The sequence below is a fragment of the Pollicipes pollicipes genome, unplaced genomic scaffold (assembly GCF_011947565.3).
Source record: "Pollicipes pollicipes isolate AB1234 unplaced genomic scaffold, Ppol_2.1 Scaffold_4002;HRSCAF=4701_pilon_pilon_pilon, whole genome shotgun sequence".
NCBI lineage: Eukaryota > Metazoa > Arthropoda > Thecostraca > Pollicipedomorpha > Pollicipedidae > Pollicipes > Pollicipes pollicipes.
In genome coordinates, this window is record NW_023596420.1 from 37,449,238 (window position 1) to 37,469,933 (window position 20,696).

Below are 20,696 nucleotides of genomic sequence, written 5' to 3' on the forward strand. Positions count from 1 at the left end.
TTCTTTTATCTTTTATAGCAATGTCATGACTGTAACGACATTAACGGCTTTTATGATTGCTATCCTTTTCCCTGGTATCACATTTTTTTCCAAACAGTCGTAATTAAAGTTAATGCAAACTTGCCACCCAAACACGCCGACAAAAAAACGCTCGCCTATATAACAACAATTTTATTACACAATAACCGGAGCCTATTGCACCACCGACCTTCTCACCGTAGTGACGTGCAGCGAATGCCTGTATTTCACTGCCGCGCCGTCGGGACGCGTGCTCAGTGTAACCACGTGCACACACACGGTAACCCCGTCTCTCGCCATGCAGTGCACAAGTGCACGCCGACAGCGTGCGGCTCTGCTAATTGGTGAACTTCATGTCCTGAACTGCCAGGAAGTGCACGGGGACATCAACGGAGACATGCTTGGGGTCGCGACTGCGGTAATGCCTGGAAGTAATACAAAGTCGCCGTTCATACGTTGTACGAAGTGATGAGTCCCGGACTGCGGACAACGGCTGCAGGACGCTCAGCTGGCGGGACGGCTGAGTTTGCCGCGCAGCCTCCTTGATACGGTGTCCAGTTTGGGGAGTCCCCGGGCTCGTGACCCGCGACACCGGCCCGTCCGCTAGCGTCTGGCTACTGCTGGCCCTCCTCGAGTACGTCGATCAGCGGACACGCCGGGAACTGACTCTCACAGCTCTCGCTAAAGCGGACGAAGTCGTTCATTGACGGCAGAAATTCGTAGAACGAGTCGAACATGGAGCCATCTAGCGAGCGCGAGGTGAAGCTCTGCTTGACGGCGTTCTGCGCGCCCCACACCACCGGCGACATCTTGCAGATGAGCAGCTGGACGCAGGCCGTGTCGTTGCCAGTGCGGTCAATCAGGCTCTCGATCATGCTCTTCGGCAGCGAGGGCTGCTGCGCGCGCTGCACGATCTCGGAGAACTGGGCGACGTTGTCGTCCATCAGCCAGTCCAGCACGGCCGCGCCCGACCGGCTGTCCACGGAGTTCTTCTCCCCGAGCAGTGAGCCGGTGATCTGACGGGACAGAGGGCACCACTGATCAGCGGCGGTGGCGGCGGTGGCGGAAGAACTCTGCATCTCGCGGCTCGTTTTTGAGCTCCACCTACGCCAAAGTGTCTTGATATCTCTTCGAAGCAGATTTTCAAATACAGGCAGTGTAGCGAGTTTGCTAACTGAACATGTTATCAAGTAAAATCCCATCAGATAACCTCTCGCAGTCGTCCTATAGAATGCCGACAAGTGTGTCTCTAACGGGTCGATCCTGATTTCCCGAAGCGAACATCAAGGTGATACAATGACGTCAATGGAAGTGTCGGCGTGCGTAGCAAGCTGAGGAGCTATAAATGTATCATCAATGAGCTGTTATTCGCAATAACAAGGGCCTGCGTAGGGCGCTGATTCGTTGGGCATCGATAGGACGACCAGTTATTAACTGACGACCGAGGCGAAAAGGCATGATGATTACGGCTGGTGACGGTGGTGTGGCGGTAGTACGGTCTGCTACCTGACCCTTCGGCCCAGGGGCTCCCAGAAAGACAGCAGCTCCCTTATGCCAAATGAAGTCTGCTCGGTCTTGTTTAATCACTAGTGTCGAGTAAAGTGTCCTGGAGTTTAAAGGCGCTGGCCGTGTCTTCGCCAGAAGATGGGTTTCTGAATCCGGTTCCATGTTGAATGTGATCTCGAAATACTCGGGGTATGGACGGCAATAATGATGAGGCAAATACAATGTGGCCGTGAACAGGCCATTGACATATCTCGTCATTGCGGATGTTGGTTTACCGGTGTTCACATTGTGATGCATATCCATTTGAATGACGGTAGAAACGTGCAGGAATTTGAGTCAAATATACTTGTAGGGCCGCTTGTTTGCTTCATGTAACGAAAACGTGGCGACGATAGGTGCCTCTCTGTGAGGAGAAATGGGACCGCGTGGGGCAGGGAGGGCTGTACCCGCTGTCCTTTTTCCTCATCTATACCCAGGACCTCGAAACTGAACAAAATTGAGAAATTCGTTCAGCTCATAAAGCCCGTAAGTTTGGTAATCTGGACCGACCTGAGAAAATGAGACCTGATAGATCTAAATAAACGATTATTTACCCCCTAACCAGAAGGCGCTGAGGGCGTTGTAATGCTGCTGCCAAGGAAAATGGCTGACGGCCTATCGTGGTCATCTACCCCAGCCATGTCGTCTAGCTGGGCTCAAACAAGCCTGCTACACGGGCACTGGCCTCTGCGTGGACAATGGGCGACACACTCTCTACAGACAATGGCAGGCAATATGAGTCCGGCGGCGCCAGACGGCTGCTCGCCGTCTCCGGCCGGCTGCCGGGCACTGGAGCCCGACCAAAGTGGACGGCCGCCCTCCGAGCTGGCAGGAAAACCACGACCGAGCGCGGTGTAAACAACAGCAAACCACCGGGCACGTCCGTGAGATCCCACGCGCCCACAACAGATAACCAGGCGTCGGCGGCGTTCCAGATGACTCCCCGCTGGCGCGGCAGCTGAGGCCGTTGCCAGCGCCATTACCCCGGAAGTGGAGCGGTGTTGGTCGCCGCTCAGCCCGCGGCTCGGCGCGTTGAGAGTGGAACGTCGCTCGCGACGATTGGCTCTGTCTGAACTGGGTCGCCGTCCGCCCCGGCCCGGCCCCAGCCCAGCAGCCGGCCAGCGGCCAGAGCAGCAGCTGGCCAGCGGACAATGACCGAACTCCAAGCACGGACGCTGCCGGCCGGTCGTTGTAACCTATACGAGCGGGCGGCGTGTCTCGGCGAGGCCCCGGCACACCGCGTCCTCATCCGGAGCAGAAGACCATTTGTATAGGTCTCTGCGCGGTCAGAGGAGGCACACGCGGCTGTGACGTGACAGACCAATGTGTCAACGTTTTTTAGTGTGCATATCTCAAATGCGTTGTAGGCATTTCTAAGAGTTGCCGGAAGTGTAACATTGCATGCGCAACGGATTCGTCCTGAATATTTTTACAGTCATTCGCATCAAGCATCCTCATTTGAGGACCGTGAAAACCTCATGAAGTGTAGAACTATGAGCATAAGACCGCTGCTGTTGGGTTCACTGCTCCACCGCCAGATGGACGGTCACGTGACAGGTCTCGGAGGCCACCAAGCGGTGGCGCCGCCAACATTCAACTCACCCACTCGGCCAGGTAGATGAGCGCGTTGAGGGCCATGACGCCCAGCTTGTCGGAGTCGACGCCGAGCATGCGCATGACGCCGTCCAGCAGGCTCTCCCGCTGGCGCAGCTGACCGCCGGCGCCCGCGCGCTCGCCCTCCGCCTGGCTGAAGCTCTCGCTCATGTCCTCGCCGACGATCGAGGCCACTCGTGAGGCCTCGCTCAGCCCGGAGCGCAGCTGAAGCGGACGCGGCAGGGGGAAGTCAGGGCGACGCGGTACGGCAGCCGGCGCTGACGCGCGAGGCGGGCTGGTTAAGTCGGGGTGACGTACCCCTGCAAGGGACGGAGCCCGTCGAGTCCAGTTGTGATCTTGAGGTCGAAGTGTGACATTGCTGTCATCGATCATCTGTGTGTCAGTAGATAAGGGCATGACAGTGGAAAGTACGGCACTAGGCGGGACATATGTCGAAGGTCAGGGAAAATAAATGCGCTGTCGCAGGTAGGTGCACTTCGTGGAGCAATGGCCACAAACAAGTAGACGGTGATCGACAACAATTTGATTAGTTTTGGAGAAAGCGTAAAAAGGACAAATGGTGGCTGACTTACGGTAAACCAACAACTCTCCCTTTGCGCAGCCTGACATATTCACGTATAACGCGGATTATTCCGAGACACGTCAAACAAAGAGAACATGCCTAAAGCTTTGCATTGTCTTCCGATCCCCCTGAACTTGTCGGGTATGTAACTGCATACAGAAGACAACAAACACGTTGTTCAGACACGTAATGCTCCGGGCCGCGCTCCCACCGTGGTGACGGCCCATCCGTCTTTCGCCTCACCTGCTCCATCCCGGCGGACATGGTCTTGTGGATGTGTCCCAGTCCCTCCTTCAGAGAATCTCCCAGCCCTGAACGGCATGGGTGGTGATCGATCACCTCTCGGCGGACGGGCGAGCGTTTGGCGTGATTCATGTCCGCTCACCACACGTGCTCACTAACAGATCATCTGAACATCCGTCAACGTGGTATATTTGCGGTGGGCAATAACGTCGGCTTGATTTGCACTGGGTGCAGAGAAGCGTGATGAAACGCGGTGGAGGAACTATGCCACGCGACGAGTTAACCACCAGCTTTTCATGATGTTATTTACGGCAACCGTGGCCATCAGGAACCGCGAAGAGCAATGGCAAGAATGCTCGTTATCGTCTAGAAGAAAATGATGGCGCGTGAAGATGATAAACCAGAAACACAACGAACAACAACCAAATGTTGAATAAACCGATTTGAGGCGGGCCAACGCGTCGCTGTCCGTTGGACATTTCATAGCAAACCTGTCTTTCAAACATCCGAATCTCCGGCAGCGAGCTGGGGGAGCCCATATAACAGACAAGATCGGTCGCCTGCCAGAGTCACCGCTAATCTTACCGAGCGGGTCCAGGTTCAGCTGCCTCCCCTCATCTTGGGCGACGCCGGCGACCACCAGCAGCGCAAGCACCAGCCCCTGATACCTCATGTTGGACACGGACCGTCTGAAACACGGAGGTCTGGTGAGCGACCGCCGGTCTTACCGCCCGCGGATCGCCTGTTGGTTCAGGTGTCGGTCCTGCCGCCCCGCGGATTGCCTGGTGGTTCAGGTGCCGGTCCTGCCACCTGCGGATCGCCTGGTGGTTCAGGTGCCGGTCCTGCCGCCCGCGGATCGCCTGGTGGTTCAGGTGCCGGTCCTGCCGCCTGCGGATCGCCCGGCTGGTTCAGGTGCCGGTCCTGCGGCCTGCGGATCGCCTGGTAGTTCAGGTTTCGAAGCCAAGCGGTTGCATGAGCAGCACCGCCAGCTTCCTCAAGCTGGAGGCGTCGTCTGCGATGGCAGGCGCAGCGGCCATCGGCCCATCGCGTGACCCCCGGTAGATGACATGGCTCGCCGCCGTGTTCCGAAGCGTCAGTGGTCCAGTGCGTCCACCAATGGCTTCATGTCGTCCCCATTTGGTGCCTCGTCACGCTATTTGATGACGTCACGTGGGCTGTTCAGGACCACCGACTCGGACCGCTACTCAAGACTTTAATCTCAGCCGCCACCGAACGGCCCGGGCCCTGGTGAACTTTAAACGACCCTTTGAAACGGAACTGAGCACTTAGTCGAGCCACATAGGCCGGCGAAGATTTATGGATAGGTGGCATGCGCCTCGTGGCCGAACCGTGACTACCAAGCGAGCATCGACGTTCGACCGCCAGTCAGTGTTTTCGCAATATCATCAGTTCTGGCTAGCGCGTCGTTCCGTTTGTGGCTCAGCTGTCATCACCGAGTCGATTTGAATGAATCGAACAGAATGCCAACGCCCGTGCACAGACCATACATTCACACCGCCACTGGGAACACCATCTGAAGGCTCAAGGACCGTGTCTTGTAGCGCCTTGCGGCTCTCGTCTTGCGTTTTGCATGGCCTTTAACGCTTCGGCGTCAATGATGATGTCTTCATGCCTTCTCCAACCGATCTCTTTCCATACCCGGTGAAGTCATATCCCGGGCTCATCCCGTCCTCGTCGCCGTCTGCTCTGTACCGTCCCGACGGCGCATCTGCCCATGACGAGCGGGACCGCAGCAGCTGGCGCGCGCCGCCGCCGCTCGGCGGGGTACCGTTCGCCGCTCCCCGCAGCTGCCTGATGCGGCTGGTGGCCGGCCGACCGGGCGCGGTCCGCCGGAGCGGCGCGCTGGGCAGCCCGCCGCCAGCGGTGTCCGTCGCCGGCACGTGATGGCGATGCGCCTCACTGCACCGCACGGCCGCCGCTGCTGGACCCGCCGGCGCCCCCTGACCCGACCGAGTGTGTGTGTGGGGGGGGGGGGGGGGGCACCGTAAACGGACGGCGTGTCTCCGGACACTGACGGAACCCTCGCCAGGGGCGCACGCAGCGGCAGACTGGTGATTAGGCGATGATTGTTAGAGAATGGTGATTCTGGGAATTATGACAATGACATTTAATTCCGCGTTGAATTGGCGTTGCCATTGTCATGGCTTTAGACATTTAATGCCAGCCATCGATACAATATCCTCCTACCACACGGCATTATCACCAACCACGGGTCATGCACGAGCGCCGTCCCCCTGGACGCGCCTATGACGTCAGCAGCCTCAGCCGAGGCCCAGTGACCGGGACCGACGGCCGTCACGGGTCGCTGCGCCGGCGCCGCCTCGGTCCGCTCTCCGCTCACGACGGCCGGCTCGTGACCGGGCTGGCCTGGTCGCGCCGCGCCAGCTCGTGACCCGGCTGGCATCGTCACGCTCGGCGGCCAGGACCGCGTGACCTGGAGACCCGGCGAGCTCGGAGATGGGGTCGGACGGGTCAGGCGGGCACATGCGGGATGGAAGTCTGAGGTTTGTGACTCGGGTGGCTAACCAGTCGTATGGAAGCTACCACGCATTTCACACACATGCTGTACGGCCATGATGTTCAGAATGTCCCAAATAGGCAAAGCTTGCATGAAGTCGGTAGGAGTCAGGAAAACTTGATACTGTAAAAACACGTTCGTATGTGAGTTCCCAATGATTTTCCAGTCGTCTGACCGGGTAATGCAGGCGGGGCCTATTGCAATCTAATGAGAGAGCTTGCCAATGATTGGAGTAAAGCCACTTGCATTTTGTGCCGGAGGAATTTAGCTCGTCTGTAACATGGCGCCAATCTGTCACCTTGTTTCTCACGTCGGTGAAGTAGCTCACATTGTCAATGTAAAAAGCTGTATGGATGGCATTTAACCAACAAAAAGTTTGCAATGCTCACTTTTATAACAACCACATCGCACCCACTATCTTGATTTCCACATGCAATTGACGGACTTATGTCATTGCAAATTATGTGTCAAGAACAGCATTGCACCTTACGTACAACTTCACCGCTGACTAAAGAGCTTGCAAGCCAGCTTGCCGGTCAGCAGTAACACATCGTTAACATCACGGCGTTACTATAGGTCTTGGGAACCATTGCAAATGCGCACGACTGGGCATGTCGTCATGCGGTCTCGCACCCAGCTGTTGATCCGTTTTGACAGCGCGGAGCTGACCGGGCTCCAAGCGTCTTAACTTCGACTAGAGCAGCGAGCTGGCAGCCGGCCTTCGACCTTCTCGCGCCGGAAGCGGCCCTTCCGCGCCGCCGGTCACCTACTCGTGCGGCGCCCCGGGCACGGCGCTCCGTGCCTGCGAGGCGCCGCGTTTGTACGGCACGCCGGCGCTGCAACTAGACCGCTGCATGGCACGCGCCGGGGGCGTGGGGCACCGTTAGGCAGCAGTGAGGCTGACCCGCCCCGACCGAGCCGTAACCACGCCGACGGCGGGCCGACAGCAGGCCGACGGCGGGCCGACGGCGGGCCGACGGCTGATGGGTGACGGGAGCAGGCAAAATGCGTGGAGCGGCGATGGGAAGATGGCTTAAACCGATTCAGGTAGTGGGAGGGAGGGGGAAGAGAGAAGAGTGTCGCGGCTTGGAGGTTGGTCGATGTTCGACAAATCGATCAGACTCAACGCGAGCTGTGATGAACTGTTAATAGAAAGGCCATCCATTGAGAGACTGAAGGAGCTCGGCATTCTTTTCAGTGATATTGGACGGCAGGTGCATTCCGAGTGAATTTGTATAATCTGCATTTACCAAGGCAAAGATAATTTGACGCGATCATTCATGTCAGAACGCAGAGAGGACGAGAGCAGAGGCTTCTTGGTAAGTCAAATCTTGCCGCGAATGGGCCCGAATGAAGACGCGTGGAAGCTAACTAGTACGCAAGGCCATCGAGTGCCATCCTTGGCGTGAAAATCCGCCGAGAGTAGAAACTACAGCTCCCACGTCACAGTCTACGCCGCTGCTGTTCTCCCACTGCACACGTGCAGTCTATTACGCGGGGATGCAGCGCAACAAGGCGGCAGAGCGCGCTTGAGCCATGGAGGTCAGCAATCAGCTGATGACGGCCTGACCAGCGCCGCAGCGGAAATATGCGGCGCTCGGTGATGCGGTCGCCTCCGTGATATGCCAGTAATGTATGCTTATCAGTGAGGGGGTGTAGCGGGCTTCATAACTAGAGCCGAAGTAAAACGCGCAAATTAGATTCGGTGTGGTCAGCTAAGACACGCGTAAACAGTCGCCGTATTGATTTAGTCAGGCTACCAGCGCTCAGACTGGACTATCGGAGTAGGAGCTTTTAATACTGGAAGCATTATGCGCGGATGAAGACGTACGACACAGTGCGTCGAGAAACAAGGCGAGTATAATTTGATTGGAGCCACGCCAGTGAGTGCTTATTTAGCTTGTTAGCCACTGGATATATGAGCGAATGGGCATCTGTGATGCTGTAGTTCAAGTTCATCAATAACATAATAAAGGTGGTCTGAAGCGCGTTCTTTTAGCATGGCAAAGGCATATAGCGAACCTGATGATCATTTCATGCGGTGGCAAACAAGAACACAATGTTTTCCGTTTGTTACATTCGTTTGCAAAATTACTTACTCGGAGCATCAGATAATCTGATTTTCTACCGACATAAACAGAACCAATGTTTATGCGAGCCTTCCTTTTATAACAAATCTCCTTTGGCCCACAATCAATGCATTTTCTGGTAAGTAGTCACTCGGAAGATTTTCCGTTAAGAATGAGTTCAACCCATCCGACTGCTTGTGCCACCCGCCTCACCCGTCGCTGTCGTTCATAGCATCCGTCGGACCTATACATGCATAACATCCGCCCTTGTCGTACATAGTGTTCATCCGTGCCGTACAAAGCATACGGTCGTGTCCTGCATAGTATCCGGCCGTGTCGTACTCAGCATTGGTCCGTCTCGTATATATCACCCGTTTAACTAAGCCTGGCAGGGTTAAGGGGTACAATCATGGGCCATGTTCCTGGGTAGCTGCACTAATGCAAGCCGCCAAAAAGCGACTGTAGTAACATGGTTGCGTGATAGCCATCCCTTAAGTGACAAACTGAACGCCTCTGTAATACCACAGCATCCTTCTGTCGGGATGGCATCGCTGTGACGTCAGCGGACTCATCAGCACGCCATCAGATTAGCAGGGCTGCTGTTTTACGAAAGCACACCTCTTCAGCACATCACTTGGAAGATGGTCCATTTTGTGTACCATTGGAGTACGATTTGAACAACACGCTTGCAGTCAGGGTGTTCGGCATAGCAGGCGAAGGGTGGCGCTACCTTGATTTCTCTCTTCCGGGAGGAGAGGACCGCTTCGGTGACCAAGAGCGGGCAACCGCACACACCCCCAGCCGGGGGGGGGGGGGGGGTGCGGGTAGAGGCACTCGGCCTGGGTCACCAGACCGAAGTGTCCTTTCCATGTTAAAGGTAGAGCACGCCCGTGAGTCTACGAAAACTGACACTTTTCAGAGCCCTAATCCCGCCGCGACAGGACGAGCATTCCACAGCTGCTGTCATCTCCCGGGTGGGAGCCCGTCGAGGAAAAGTCTGGCAAAGTTAATCTTCAGCCCTCAGACCTCCCACCTACCCACTGCAGCGCAGAGGGGATCGTGCGGCATTCATATTCTAGCGAGTTCGCATACATAACGAGCACGTTTCCAGAAGATCAGCCCGCCTTGAACGACTGGGGATATGATGTCGACCGTCTGCGAATGCCGGCCATCCGAGACCCACGACGCCTACGATGTTAATAATTCGTATACACACTCCGATCATGAGCACGTGTCTCAGAACAAAGCGGCCCACGCGTCGCAGACACGAGTCCCTGAGGCTCAGACTCCATACACAGGCGGTCACCGCGTTCAGGGAGGGCTCAGCAGCCGTCCGCGGCCTGGACCAGCGCCGCTGCCGGCCGCGGGTCGAGCGGTCGGCTGTGCTCACCTCGGCTGTCTCGGACCCGCTGTGTCTCGTCTGGAGCGCGTCTGGCGTGCGTCGGCAGCCGGCGGGAGCTGCGGAGCCGCGGAGCTGTGCACGGGACGGAGCCGGGAGGCGGACAGCGCGGCGGCGGCGCGCGCCGCCCCCGGCCGGCGTTGTAACGGTCGCCGCAAGTAACGTTACCGTCACGGCGCGGCGCTCACGCGGCGGCCCACTGGGCCGCGCGACACGGACCGCCGCGTCCCACCGCCGCTCGGGGCGGACGGACGACACGAACGGGTGAGGGTCACAGCAGGCTGGCGCGGATGGATTAAACGGACGCCACGAACGGATGCTGCGCGTGGACGGGCGGAGTGGGCGAGACGGGGAGACGGCACAGACGAATGATGTATACGGCACGGATGAATGCTAAGCAGGGCACGGACGGATACTATGCACGGCACGGACGAATGCTTTGTAAGGCACGGACGAATGCTACATGCGATACGGGCGGATGCTATGTATGGGTCGGAGGGGAGCTATGTTCTAAACGGATGGATGATATGTACGACACGTAGTGATGCTAGGTATGACAGCGCTGCATGAGGCAGGTGGTACAAGCAATCACACGGGTTAAGGCGCGCGGACGTACTCAATAGAAGGAGGATAAGGATGACTGATTACGCGGGGAATGGTGGCCTGAAAAGGGTGTGACTGGTTTACATTGACGGCTGATATTTAGGCACATACATAGGATCCCAGTCAGAAAGGAGCAACTGGTCTTGGTAATCAAGCCGATATGACAATGATCCCAACTCGTCTATGGGAAGCCCGTGCTGCCCTACCTGTTGTACCGTTGTTGCAAGGACGTAGTCAAGGGTAGAGTGGGTGGGGGGGGGAGGGGCAGGTGGTCATGCCCTGAACCAAGATGTTTGCACCAGATACCAGGCGATTTCGCTGGAATTTAGTCAACGTTCGCAAGATTGGGGAGACGGTTTTCCATGTGGCCCCGACTCCGCAGGAAAATTTTGGGCTATGTGCCTGGGTAGTTGCAATAATGCAGGCCACCAAAAGTGTCTGTAGTAATATGTTTACGGGATAGTCATCACTTAGGTGATAATTTGAACGTTCCTGTAATACCACAGTATCATTCCGTCGGTATGGTATCACTGTGACATTAACGGGCTATTCTGAGCAGTGCTATCAGGTTAGAAGAGTTGCGGTTTTCTAAAACTTGGTCATGACTCAGAAAACTGTTTGCTGAAGTTCTTATCGTGCTGAGGGTCCCCTGAGTTCGGCTCTGGCACCGGTAACACTGTCTTGGAGTCTGAGCTATTTTTGAAGCTCCAGAACTTCTAAACGCATTCCAGAAGTTTAGCAGCCTTTTACCATTCGTGGGTCTCCGTAATTATTTGCCTTCTGGGGTGTTTCGCCACATTGTAGGTCCAAGTCGCAGATCGAAAAGCTCAGCGAACTGTCAGATGAACATTTGTTAAGCCAAAGGCACTCTCCTGTGGAGAAACACGAACTAGCGAGAAACAAAAGCAATGGACGACGGATGAGATGACTGGAGGTCAGGAGGTCATCGACAAAAAAGATAACCTGACGAGTCGACGGCAAAAATATAATAAGTTTACGTTATAATAATGATCATTAGTCAATATTTGAATAACGAAAATATAAGTCGAAGGCAAAAATAACCATCTGAAAACTACAGAGCGAGTTGACGGGAGTACGTGTGGGTTTACGCTACCGTCTGTTCGCGAACAAAGGGAAGCTTCAGTGCCCAACGCAAATAAACGGCTTAACAACGAAAGACGTTGCTGTCATGTTAGCGCACACATCGCCTCGGGGCATCACAGTAACTAACACGCATATTGCGTACAGCATGGAGACGATTTGCAGCAACTCAAAGGGGAGATGATTATTTATAATCGGATCCAGTGGCACGACAAGGCGTAATGATGTTTGTTTTATCCATACCTGTCTTCACATTACTCAAGTCTATTTTACGCTGGTATCGTCTGGGAAAACCCGTGTAAAAATACGGTTAAAGCAATGTGAGATCAGACGTAAGCGAGGGACACGGTGACGGCCAGCTTAAATTGCACCGCATCTGCATTGCAAAAGGTGACCCGACAAGATGGATGCTCTCATCTATCTTCTCCTGCTATTTTTGATGCGACGGTCATCCATAGTTAATGGAGATTTTGGACATAGGACCCAGCGCGAGCTTATTCCTGGTCCCGGAATCAGATGTGACCTTTTCACCGATGCCCGCCGTCGTCCGACATTAATGAAGCTTAAATTTAGTCTCAGACCGCACGGATACCCAGACTGTCCAACTTTGATGTATGCGCTGTACCGCTACGGTGCAAGAGGATGCACGCAGCATGGACCACACGCAGGAAACCTATTTAGGATGGTACCAAGGAAATGACGTGCCGTGGTATGGTTTCTGGTATTTCTGGTAGGAGCTTAAAACTTTGTGTGAGGTTTGTTGACAGGCTTATTGAGGTTTATTGACGAAATGCTACCAGAAGGTGTTTAATGCGTCCACCACGGGACCAATGAGAGAACGTAAAAACCGTTCGTCTCAGGACATCTGCATGTAACACATGTCCAGACCATGCCAGGCTGTGCTGCTCTGACCTGTAAAAGTTATTATCATATCTCAGAATGTTTTAATGCAGCGAAACACCCATTTCACTTCGGAGCAGAAGATTGACAACTTTTGCGGTGTATGTCGTTGTGCAATCCCGCGGCATCCAATCGGTAACATTTTGTGTTCAACCACCGGGCGGTCGAGCAGCCTGTAGGCACTGACGGTCGCGCCGTAACTAATAGTTCCCAGCCTTGTCCATAGACGGTGCTGCGCAGACTCTTGGGGACACCCAGGCCCGCTCGTTACGACTGTTTGTGTGCGAGATCCGTCAGAACGGAGACGCTGGCGTGTGTTCTTTGTAAAACGATATGATTACAGCGTGCCCAAGCATCTGGCTGTGATGTGATGATCAAGCATGTGGTGCTCAAGCATCTCACACCGAGTGACGCCTCAGCTGGATCACAAACATTGCAGCCAGGCGGGACCGGTTCTCTACTTCCGATACGAGAACGATTTGCCGAATGATATTCATCAAGTCGCTCGCTGGCGCTCTCCGTTTACAGCCTAGCTGAGTCAAGATGCATTCCCGTGGAGCTAGCAATTTTCAGAGACGTTTTGGCAACAAGCTCCGATTTCATCGATAACGCTTCAGATGTGCATTTAGTGCCTGCGCACGAGTGCACGGTTCATCTTGTTTACGCGTCTGACCTAGTCTCGACTCTGCTTGGCACCAAAATTATGGATGGGATGGTTGGGAGGGATCTCACGTATTTAGCATGTAAGTCACGCGAACGAGATGGAAGAATGTCAGGTTGTCATATCTCTAATGGCTAATTTCTCTCAGGACACCGCATTGGGTTACTGTGGGTTACTGCTCATCACGGGAGCTCTCATCCAGACCTGTCGACGCGTACTAACGCAGTAGACTGTGACAAGACCAACTTGGTCTTGCACTTGACAAATAAACGACATTCTGGCAGGAGCAATAGTTGGATCACGAGCGCTTACCGAAAACGTCAATATTGGTCGCACGATGCGGAAATAAACCCTTTAGTTTTTATTATGGTGCCAAGAGCCTCGCGCATCCATATGTTTTATCATGTGCTTTTAACGTACAGCTATCAATCGATGTTTTTTAAGGAAAGTAGGTTCAAATGTATGAGGGGTTCAGCGCCGTGCCGATGCCATGCCCATGCTCGGCAAACAACAACGGGCATCCCTATTAGCTTAGAGTCGTCAGTGCGTGAGCCGCCTCTCCACCGCAGCCACAGCACTCAGACATTACGTAATGTATGGCGATTCGTCATTTCATTCAGGAGCCCGCAAATATTGTTCAGTTAGCAAGGCTTTGCAGGTGTTTTATAAAGCGTGACTGAAGAAATGCCATATTTTATATATTTTTCGTTGTTTCTTTGCAAGATCTCCTGAACTTTTTTTGTTCCTTAGTTCAGTTGGCAGACCTTGGAAACTGCGGCACTCACTTTTATGCTACTGACCAGTGGCGTAGCCAGGGAGGTGCTCTCGGGCCTTTATCCCCCTCCCCTCTCCCTCTTTGGGAGTGACAGGGGCCAGCTGAACCGAAGGCCGCAGAGATTTTTGGCGGTTTAAGACAGCCGTATGTGTTCTAAAACATAAAGAAGTGAGCTCTCTAAGTATCAAAACCGGATTGTAGGCCTAAACAGGCCCCCAAAGGAAAACGGTATCTTTTAAGGGGCGAATTAGGGTGTTACAACAGCGAAGCCAGAGTTGTTGCGCTCGTTGGCAAAATCCTGACTACGCTATTGCTCCTGGCTCATGCTTCGTATTGTCAGACTCATGCACCTTAATAGTGATCATGAGAGATCGGCCATACAAACTTGGCATCAACAAGCCTCCTGCGACCGAAATTCCGCGATAACACCATTTGGTACTTCTGACAAACTCTTCTGTCTGTGTACACCCTGCCTGGAAACAGCCGACTTCACCTCTGTACATCTATTTTCATTCATGTATATGTATGTGCGTGTTTGCGTGTGTGCTTATGCGTGTGTGTGTGTGTGTGTGTGTGTGTGTGTGTGTGTGTGTGTGTGTGTGTGTGTGTGTGTGTGTGTGTGTGTGTGTGTGTGTGTGTGTGTGTGTGTGTGTGTGTGTGTGTGTGTGTGTGTGTGTGTGTTTGTGTGTGTGTTTACGAGTATCATGTGCTACATACATATGCTTCAGTACTGGCAACTTCTGATAGCATGGCAGTATTACATCGCTTCCAAACTTTATCTAGATTAGCTCATTTGGCAAGCGTACGCCCGAAGTCTTTTTCTTAATGTCCTGGTTTGGGCCTTGGTGAATGAACTGCACCATAATCACTTAAATGTGATCAGTCTTTCTGCCAAACATCATACATTAATTCACTATCGGTCGGCTTTAGCTAAGTAGTTCCGGGCAGCACGGTTGCTTGATACTGAAGCTGTGCTTCAGCCGACGTTTCTCTCAGAAGCGATATTGAGGTCGTCCATAAATCTGTCTGACAGCTAAACCCTTGACAGGTTTTGTGAGACGGTTATTTAAAAAACGTAATCAAACTAGCGAATAATGACCTTTCACTCCAAGCGCTGAGACGGCAGTGAAGCAGAACGTCACCTCGGGAGGTCGTCTCGCACAGAAATCCCTCTGACAAGCGGCGAGCGGGCGGGAGCTCGCTTTGGTCGGACTTCGAACGGACTGGCGCACGCGGAGCTCCGTTTGAGCTTTCGGAACGGACTGCGCGCGCGAGCTCCGCTTTGGTCGAGACTTTCGGAGACGGACTGGCGCACTGGCGCGCGGAGCTCCGCTTTGGCCGATGGTCAGGGCCATCACGTGATTGGCTCCCTGGCTGTTCAGCAACGCAACAGCCAAAGCTGGCTGTGGACCTGCGACCTACAAACAATTACATAAACGACGCGGATCTCGATGCTATTATGATACACTCGCGGCATGATATGTACATTATACCGTGTATCGCATTTTGAGATGATACAAACGCTGTACTAATGATAAAAAGCCACATACCATGCCATCGAGCACCGCCCAGCCCCGGCAGCCTGTCGCGTGAACAGCAAGGCAGTCCTCAACCCACATACTCGGAGAGCCTCTCCCCCCCCCCCCTCCCCGGACGCGTCACGGAGGCGCTGTACCGCGCCCCAGGGCGTGCGGAGCCCGCCGTCAGCAGGGGGCGAGCGGTGGAACACTGCGCTGACCTTTCTTGGTGCGGTCGTAGCCGCTGGTCTGCTGGCCCGTTTACATCGCAGGCGATCTGGGCGGGGCCTAAGGCTTAGCGTCAGCGCCTGGCTACAAGCGCGGCTGGCTTGCGCGGCTCCGTGTTACTAGCTGTGCGATGATGTCGAAGAGCTGGTTATCAGTACATCTTGCACGTTGCTAGGCTCCGTGTTAGTAGTTATTCCATAGAGGATACCTCATCATCGGCAGGATACCTTGTACGGTGTGGGAAGCGCGAGGCCAGAAGATATGTGAAAAGTGTCTAAATTATCATATGAATGACACTTAAAGCTAGGATAATTTAGTCAAACATGTGTGGAAACCAACAGCATTAGATTACATAACTAAATTGGGAAGTTTAACTTTCGTGATAATTTGATAGCCACTGCGATCTAATCCACAAAAAACACTGCTTCAAAAATGGCGAGCTATGATGCTGGTTGTAATCAGCAGGCTTGTTTATCAGTAATTCAGGCGTAATTTTTACAGTCCTGGTAATTCATAACGAAGCATCGCGAAAATATTTGCTTTGCTTCACAACTAACAGGACTGCACGACTATGTAATTTGCAAGGCGCCATCCATCTCCGCTTAGATAGCAGTGCCTCATTTTTAGGTGTAAGAAAAGGTAACGTTGGCTGCCTGCCGGCCAATTACTGGCGCCAAAGCCTGTCGGACAGTTTCAAGATCCGTTATTAACCTGAAGCCGGCTTATTTGAACCCGGCTGACACTTAATTCTATGTCTTTATTTTCTCGGATTGTTAAGATCTTATATCAATGCTTGATAGACGGCCCAATCCGGACGAATTCATTTTTCGCAGAGGGCATGCGACCGTCTGCACGTGTGTACCCGCATTTTTGTCAAAGCGTGGTCAGTTTTCTCCTATGTCGGAATCTGCTTGCATCGTGCCGCTAAGACGCCCAGCCATCAATAGCTGGATAAGGTTTTAATTTCTGCCTTTTGTATCTTCGCACTTAAAAAACTTGACGTTTCTTTGTTAATCAAACATGTGAGGTGATTAACACAATTGCAATGGTGCAGGAAAAGGTCTTAATCGGACGGTTTACATGTGAATGCCTAGCAAATTATTGAGCAAAAACGCTCAAAGATTTGTGCTTCCTGTTGCTGAAAAGTGCAAGAGCCAAGAAGGCGTGACGGCCGGCCGCTCCAGCCGTGCTGGCAACTTAGAAATGTTCTCATGGTTTCAGTGCGATAGGGTATGACTACGGCCAAGGTTGTAACGAAAACAGCTTTCACAAAAACGGCCTAATGCTATGTCACTTCTTGGCTTTTAAAGAAGAAGACTTAGATAAGACAGTAGTTATAGCCTTACTCCTCAGAAAAAAATCCAGGAGAATAGAGACATAGATGCATTGATATTTCGGCAAGATGTCTCTGTCGAAACAATAGCAGAAGACACATTCAGACACAACCGCATTGACTCAGACACAGATAGGGAAGTTCTGTTGTTGTTTTGATAAAAGCATGCTGAAGAGATATCATTTATCAACGCATCTACATCTCCATTCTCCTGTTTTTTCTCCGAGGAATAGGGCTATTTCTACTGTCTTATCTATGTGAATAATGCTCCTCGCAATGCACTTAACAGCTCACGTAAAACATAGACTCGTTTGGAGAACAATCCGGTGCCGTAGCATCATGATTCATTCATAAATGCAATGATTTCGAAAGGACTTTGTGCTGGTTTCATTCAATTACAGCACATTTAAGGTCTTAGTAAACTATGTTCAGGTGGGCGCTCCCATGAATCTGACAATAGTCTGCGCATGACGTAAATTACTCACATTTCCTAATTAATTACTTTAGTTAATCAAAAAATAATCTAAGTAATCATTTCAACGTTTCAGAAAAATCCGACCACACTCTAGTTTGTTACAGTAAATAATTCACGTAAAAGTAGCGGTTATCGCTTCCTTTGCTGCGCTAATGGACGAGGTTATCGGGTTCTAGCACGAAAGTTCGAGAATCCCGTTGCCGAACGGTTTTTTGTCGAATGCTGATTGGTGAATGCAGAATGGTGACATGTAAAAAAGTCGACGTGGCGAAAAGGCGAAACCGCTAAATGGCAAAGTGCAAAAGGGCGAACCGTAAAAAGTCGGCATGATAACAAGGCGATAAGCTTAATGGCGAACTGCAAAATGGCGACATTGAAAAAAGCCGGCATGCCAAGTTGGCGAACGGCCAAATGGCGGACTGCGAAATACCAGCCTAGCAAGACATGATTTGTATTGGCGAGCGGCAGAATGGCGAAATACAAAAGTCATATTCAAATTTGGTCCTGGTGGATGGTGACACTGAAAACGTGGACATGTTACAATACTGGATGGCTAGCTGGGCGTTGTGTGCTGCGTATATATATCGTATTTTATCTTAAAGAACTCGCCAGCGCAGCTCAGTTGGTGATACAACGAAATAAATAAATAAAATAATAAATAAATATTAAAACGAATAGGCTCTGCAGCCAGACAGGCGCTTACGAATGACAGGCGTCATCTTTGCGCATTAGCTAATAGCTCTTACGGCAGAAGAAAAGAAGCGGGGCCGTTTTTCGGCAGAGTCGTGCTGGACAAAACCGCTAAAAGCGATCAACTAGGAACAGCGGCATAGTTTCATAGCATGTGATGTGCGGGGGGGGGGGGCGTATGATAAATTATAAAACGTGCCATCGAAATTTGCCAACGACCGGGGTTTTCCCCGAATTAGGGCCACTTTTGTCTCAAAATTGGGAGGGGACTCGTGCCATGCGGAGGGGAGGAGGGGCGGGGGCTGAAGCTACCACAGCGTAATAGGAAACGACACGCCTTTATAAAGGTTTCTCATTCCATGTCACCATCGACAGGTGAAAGCATTTGCGCCTACGACATAACCCAGGTGACATATTTTTCAAAATGCTTGCCGTTTTATCCATGGCGCCATTTCGGTTTTCATTTTGGTATATCGCCATTTTCCCCAAGTCATCAGTTATTCCAAACAATACATTCTTAAAGGGACTGTTCCACGTTTGTATTGGATTTCAACTGAGATAGCCCTTTCCACGGTCATGACGTGCAGTTTACACTTATACCCATCTTAAAACTTGAAATCCCGACGCTTCTGAGCTAGGAGTATGCGAATTCGTGCAGACTTTCGCGCCACCCCCTTCGAGATCATCTACATGTGAGGCGATAGAAACTCCACACAAAGTCCACCTCCTCAATGGCCATAGGGTGTCCGAGGTCAGGAAGAACGTAACCATTAACTTTTTCGTGCCAGAGGCACGCCAGCGTAAATCGCCGCATCGACGAACAGCGGTTAGCTTTCAACTAGCGTTTAATGCAAGTTTTGAACACGAATCACGCCTTGTGACACAATATTCACACATTTGGCAGTTCAACTAGTTATGACGAGCGTGCAAAAGAACGTGGCGTGTACTCGCCCGGACTTGTCCAAAGACCGACTGCCGCATGCGAGCGTCTGGTCCCTGCCGCCGCCTCAGCGGCCGACCCTTGACCCCCCGCGAATCGGGAGACCCGCGGTCACGTGACGCCTCCCGGCGTCCAGTCAGATGTAGAGCTCGGAAGACAGCGAGGCTGCCTCCGCGACAGGCCGCCGCCGCCGCCGGGTGCGCGTCTTCGGCCCTAAAAGCACATCGCGGGAGCCGCAGCCGCCGTCCCATGGGTCCGTCACCGGCGCGGCCGCTCCCACGAGCTCACAGGCGCCCCCTCCCAAAACACGACTAACTGGTAGCCGGGGCGTACACCCCACACAATCACATCACACAAATGTGGCTGGGATTGCATAACTTGAGAAAAGCGGCTTAGCTGCGAAAGCAAGAGCAAGAAAAAACATGCTATCATGTAGAAATATAAGAGAACATCAGGGTGAGAAAGAGCCAAAGAATGCGCACGTAACGATATTCGGCTCATTTCACACACAGCTCTTTGACGTGGCCACTCTGGCAGCGACTCTGCCGCCATGAAATCGCAACGACAACGTATTAAGGAGCGTGTGTTGCGTGATGGCGAAGTGGTTAGTGCGTAGGATTCCCACGTAGCAGACCCGGATTCGCGTCTCGGTGGCGCCATGGCCACTGAGCGTTGGTGTGGTCAGTGCAGTCGCTTGTGCTCTAGAAAAGAAAAAAGGGAGAGCGCATTCACTTGTGAGTTATTTCTTATCTACAGGAGTATTTGTACATTAAATTTTGTCAATAGCTACAAGTGAGCTTTTCCATCATATCTAAGAGTGAATTTTTCCATCATGTCTGAAGTTGGCCCAAACATGTTAAAATGTGAACCATTCTCTATAAGCAGTTCACCCTTTAGCCGTTTGTCACGTTGGCATGTGAACTTTTTTACCAGCGACCGTTTGGTATTTCGCCATTTTGCTTTGTCGACTTTGAGGTATGCGCCCATTTTTGCAGTCATTCGTGTCGCCCTTCGGATTTTTGTCCTGTCGCTCTTTTCCAATTCGCCGTTTGGCCAATTTGACTTTCTGGCACGCCAATATTTTAAATATCACCAACATGGAAGTTGTCATATGACAGTTGGTGGGCAACCAGAATCCTAGCACTTCACGCAGCTCTCATAAAAGATCGAATAGGAATTACCCATTCCGTGTTGCCTTGGAGAACTTCGTGTTCTTTGTTGTTCTCACTTGAGCTTGTCGTTTTGCATGTCGTCATTTGGGTTTTCGTCGCTTTAGCATGACGCCATTATATGTTGTCTCCATTTTTTCAAACATGACTCGTAAGCAGTTCAGCGGCACTTAAGCGTTTGCCAATTTTGCATATCGACTTTTTTACATGCCGCTTTTTCGCAATTCACCATTTTGCCGATTTGACTTTTTGGCATGGCGACATTTATATGTCGCCATTATGGAAGCCGCCATGTAGCAGTTGACAAAAAGATAT

General features: G+C 52.4%; 1 protein-coding gene across 1 annotated transcript; it reads right to left on the reverse strand.

The window, feature by feature from the left end:
* Positions 1 to 155: 155 nt before the first annotated feature.
* Positions 156 to 10,080, reverse strand: LOC119093149 (uncharacterized). Its single transcript, XM_037216050.1, has 5 exons — positions 9,981 to 10,080; positions 4,568 to 4,671; positions 3,983 to 4,050; positions 3,166 to 3,381; positions 156 to 1,034 (listed from the first exon to the last, which is right to left on the reverse strand). The coding sequence occupies exons 2-5, from the start codon at positions 4,653 to 4,655 to the stop codon at positions 633 to 635; spliced, it is 774 nt and encodes a 257-aa protein (XP_037071945.1). The 5' UTR covers positions 4,656 to 4,671; positions 9,981 to 10,080; the 3' UTR covers positions 156 to 632.
* Between the last annotated feature and the right edge of the window lie 10,616 nt (positions 10,081 to 20,696).